The sequence below is a fragment of the Phaseolus vulgaris genome, chromosome 2, assembly GCF_000499845.2.
Source record: "Phaseolus vulgaris cultivar G19833 chromosome 2, P. vulgaris v2.0, whole genome shotgun sequence".
Classification (NCBI taxonomy): Eukaryota; Viridiplantae; Streptophyta; class Magnoliopsida; order Fabales; family Fabaceae; genus Phaseolus; species Phaseolus vulgaris.
The window spans coordinates 11256509-11261262 of NC_023758.2; the positions used below are offsets into that span (position 1 = coordinate 11256509).

A 4754-nucleotide genomic window follows, 5' to 3' on the forward strand; every position below is an offset into this window, starting at 1 on the left:
GTTGGTTGTATGTATGTATGGTTAATAATACAATGATATAGAACAGTCTGGAAATGGTCACGAGCAGACACTGGTTAATTGAGTAGTCATAGTCACTGATTAAACCCTCTTTATTGCTAGGGGGGCCGTGTATTCAGAGTTATGCCTCACTAGATTCCACAGAGGGCCTTAAACTTTCTTTTCATGCAGTAATAAGAACAAATGGCAAATCTACATGGTATCTAATTGCGAATCATTTGTCACGTTCTTGGATGGATCAAGGTCATTAGATAAAAGTCAGCTGAACAATGCATGATTCAAGGTCATTAGAATGGAAGAATGAGTGAAAAGAACATGTTAATATTAATGAATTCAATACAAAGCACGCAGGAGAAGGCCCCAGAGACCTTTACTCCCATTTCTTGCAAAGCCATTTAGGCACTAGAAAAGAAGAGGGTTCTCCTCTCTGGAAAACAAATGAAAAAATCCAAGACGAAGGTAAAACTGTAGACACGTGTTTCCATCACGCGTTGACACCAGGCAATGGATCCTGTATAGTTAGGCCAAAGCTCAAGCCGAAAAGAAAAGGAAATAAAAAACAATTCCCGCCATAACTAAAACATAAAAAAAATAAAATCACACATACACACGTGCGAGACACGCACCAGAGGAGTCTCACGCGTATCAGAAGAAAAAAGTCCACAAAATGTGGCAAGCTTCAACTTATTGCTATTAGGTTTTTGTACTCTAGTGACAGTTTCAAAAGTAACGTGTAAACTGAAGAAGCGAAGATGCTGGTCAAGATGAGAAGCTTGACTTAGAGATCCCATTATAAGAAACAGCCATAACTTCAAAGTTTCAATACCCTAAGATTTGCCGACCCAATTTATTTCTCTGCTCTGCGACTCTGCTTTTTTCATACCAGCTCTGAACCATTGTCCCACCTCTTTCACCAATAACCAGCGCATCTTTGAATTCCAAACTCCCCACTTCTTTCTTCCACACTTTGATCGACCAAAACATTAAATGCATCTTTCTATATTTTCCCTCTCTCACATACACACACACTTTTCCACAACAATATATTTATGTTGCAAAATCCCCTTTCCTAGGGAATCTGCAAAGCCATTGATGAATGCAACACCCACCAACAAAACAATAATAACAATAATAAAGTTTCACAACTCTCATAAAATAGTCTATACTATTATAATGTACACCGTGACTCTGGTCAATTTTAAACTCAAAAATACCCTCTGGACAACTTGGACCACCACCTTATTTCATTCTTTTTTTCTCCTCCTTTATTACTGCTCTTTTCTCTTCACTGGGAGTTTCCTTTGTCATCATCTACCCATAAACAGTTATTTAATTTCCTCCTTTTACAAGACAATGAGGATGAAGGAGAAGAGGATGATGCTGAGAATGACGACACACTAGATCTTAGAAGGGGCTGAGATGTCACTCGCAGCTGCGGTAACACTTTAGGTGGTTTCCTCCGGTTATTGTCAATCACAAGTTCTTGCATTAATTGGTAGCATCCTATAATTTTCTCCTGCAACAATCAGATAAACGTATTTTGGCAACCTGATCCATATTTTTCACTTAAAAACTCTCAACCAACTCTTTGAACTTGCTTACCTTTATTAGCCCCTCGCACCACGACTCGGCATCCTCGGGTCTAACGAGAGACCAATTAGGAATTTCGTTAGCTGCATGGAGAATGGCCGCTACAGCAATGCATGATGGCCAATAGGCAAGAAAACTAGCCTCTGGAAAAACAGAATAAAGTTACTACAGAAAGCATGCCTTAATCATTTTCCGATACTTTTTAATGAAACTTAAATTTCTCATTGATACTTGATATGTGTCATAAAAAATAAAATAATTATTTAACAACTTATTATATTAATATTTTAACTTATTTAAAATTAAAAAGTAAAATAATGTATATTATTATATTATTAAAATGAAATTGTAAAGCAGTTGTTTTTTCACAAATATACCAAAATACATTTTTGCTTCTACACATGTCTACAAGATGAATGCATACCTTGGATATTGGATAAGATAATTTGCGTAGCACGTGAAATGAGGAACCCGGTAAAAGTTCCAGTTGAATCTAACTTGCACGCAAAGAAATCGAGGAAGCTAAATGGAGTAACCGATCTTAGCCTCCAATCCAAAACGCTCAGAACAAGCAGCTCCATTCTTCTAATTGTTCTGGGCTCAAATAGGTATTTGGCACCTTCTGCCTGCATACATTAAATTAGGAATGATGTATTTGTCATGTACTATGATGTACATAACTCGCGATAATTGAGACGACCACAGAGTTAAGTACATGAGTTAATATTTTAATCAATGTATCCACATTTTTTATTCACGAATGCGTCTTTGATATCGTTTTCTCACACTGAATCATGGTTGTGACACATACCTGAAGGTCCAACAGTGACGGAACTAGAGGTTCCTCCATCTTTGCCGCCAAAGACAAGCACGCAACTGATAGAAGTTGGAATGGCCACCCATTGGTTTGCTGTAAACATATTTATAAATATCAAACAGTAAATTAAAAAAAAGCTAATCATAATTATCAGTTTATCATTGCGAGTACACTAATAATCAAACTTTTTTCACATACTACCAAGTTCAATGCACGTAGATAGAAAGAGTTTTAGATTACAAGAAGCTTTAGCAAGCTATAATAAAAAAACAATATTAACAACATATTTTTAAATATTTGTTATTAATTATTAATAAGATTTACAAAATTCACCGGAAGTAAGATTTACGTGATATCATGGAACTTTGCTCAATAACAAAACTATATTAAAAGGCATAAAAGTTATGTCGTTAATATTTATTTTTATTTGCACAAGAAAATTACTATGATCCAATAATCCTAAATGAATTAAAATTGTTGGACATAGTAATATATAGGCACATAAAAACCAACAACATAACTAAATTAATAAAAGTACTGTACCATATATGTAGTTCGTATAACACTGTCCGAATATACATATTTAAATTAAAAGTAGAATGTTGATTTACTATTACACATTATTCATAAAAGTTTGTGATTGAACGAAAGTCTATAATTATTTACACAGTAACCAACCTTTTTACTCTTTTTAAAAAAGTTTTTTCTTGTGATAATGCCCCGTGACACTCTCGCTTTGAAAAGTCAATACTTAGCGTAGAATTATTTTCTTTTCATGCACATGAGTGAAACTAATAACTATCACCCAAATTCACAGATTCATCATTTAGCTTCCAATAAATCTTCATTTCCAATTTTTATTAATCTTTAAATTCTCTGAAATGAACTTCAAGTATCTAACTCACCGGCAACGTTCTAGAATTCAAGAATCGATCCATGTAATTAACGGAAAGATAAGCCGTGAGCGGTTGAAAAGCGTAACAAGCCTGGACCTGCATACACCATATTAAAACCGATAAAAAAATAGATCTTTAACTCAAACCGCCATTTTCCAAAGACAGTTGCGTGCGGCGCATTGGTTTGGTATAAGAACGCAACAGCGTGTCAGGCCGGAGAGTTAGTTACCTTGAGAATCCATGCAACGGATTCTTCTCTGGCGGAGGCGTCGAGAGAGCGAGATTGGAACCTGTTGAGGTATTCGAATCCGGGAACGAAGTGTCGTTCGTCTTCGATGAATCCGGCGATGGAATCCTCCTCCGACGGCGGCGAGGAATCGAGGTCGGATGAACATCCCGGCGATTCTCCTGACAAGACTCCGGAGGAGTCCTCGCCGCAGAGAAGTAAGGAATCTGGGAGGCAGTTGGAGCAGGAGACCGACATGGCGATCGGCGGATACTCATTCCGTGGCCATGGCTTCCGATGAGGTGTCGCCGGCAAACGATCGGAGAAGTCGCCGGAAGTGGAAGTTGTGGTGGAGAGTTTAGGGAGAGAGTGTATCTGTTGATGAAAGATACAGGCACGCTCTTCATATGTTTGTTTGTTTAAGTATAAATATGCGATGCCTGGGTCAATTTTTTTTTTTTCTCAATTGCAGTTTCTTTTATAAGATAAAACTTTTGAGATTTTTTGTGTTATGTTTTTAAATTATTCTTTTTTAAATTAAATAATAGCATATGGACAAACATGTGTAGTTCTCTTTAATTATTATTTTTATGTATAGAAGAACTCGGTTAAAATTTCCAAATTGTAAGAAATTTGAAATGCATTGCCGTTTCTTTCTTAAATATCCTATTTAGATAAAATAGTTTATTTTTGTTTTTTATTTTAAAATAAATCTATTTCATTTATATCATCTGTAAATTTTAATTCTCAATAATTTTTTAAGCATTAAAATCTCAATATAAAATTTTACCAAAAGTAAAAGTTAGACAAGTTTCAAATAATAATAGAGCAATAAGAAAAGTCTTATCCAATTGGTGTCATTACCCACCAACATTATTTTTTATATTGGTTAAAAACTAAATTCTCAAAAGAAAAGTTATTTAGCATGTGTTCTGTTAGACTAAGCATCTGTTTTTTTTTTTTTTTAAATGTAATGTTCACACAGGTAAATAATAAATGAGGGGATATTAACTATTTGGATTCAGGATTTTGTGCGAAAGATAATCAGAAGATAGATATACATGTGAACAGTAAATATCATCTCCATCCAAAATCAAGAGATGTAGAAGGAAAATCACCTTAGCATGTATTATTTCCGAATTTATCCTCATTTATTCTATTATTATAGTATTTTTTATTTACCTTTACTGTAAGGTATTTTATATGA

General features: G+C 34.8%; 1 protein-coding gene across 1 annotated transcript; it reads right to left on the reverse strand.

Moving 5' to 3' along the window:
• Positions 1-319: 319 nt before the first annotated feature.
• On the reverse strand, positions 320-3988 carry LOC137810664 (cyclin-D1-1). The gene is made up of 6 exons (XM_068612051.1): positions 3551-3988; positions 3331-3417; positions 2420-2518; positions 2033-2234; positions 1621-1751; positions 320-1534 (listed from the first exon to the last, which is right to left on the reverse strand). Exons 1-6 carry the CDS (start codon positions 3803-3805, stop codon positions 1304-1306), a joined length of 1005 nt encoding a protein of 334 aa, XP_068468152.1. The 5' UTR covers positions 3806-3988; the 3' UTR covers positions 320-1303.
• Positions 3989-4754: the final 766 nt, after the last annotated feature.

Bases quoted from the DNA above. Each gene is read 5' to 3' on its own strand.
- LOC137810664 (XM_068612051.1), bottom strand. From the start codon at position 3,805: ATGTCGGTCTCCTGCTCCAACTGCCTCCCAGATTCCTTACTTCTCTGC. The intron at 2,519-3,330 runs GTGAGTTAGATA...ATATGTTTACAG, and splicing joins TGAATTCTAGAACGTTGCCG to CAAACCAATGGGTGGCCATT. The intron at 1,535-1,620 runs GTAAGCAAGTTC...TGATTGTTGCAG, and splicing joins GGTGCGAGGGGCTAATAAAG to GAGAAAATTATAGGATGCTA.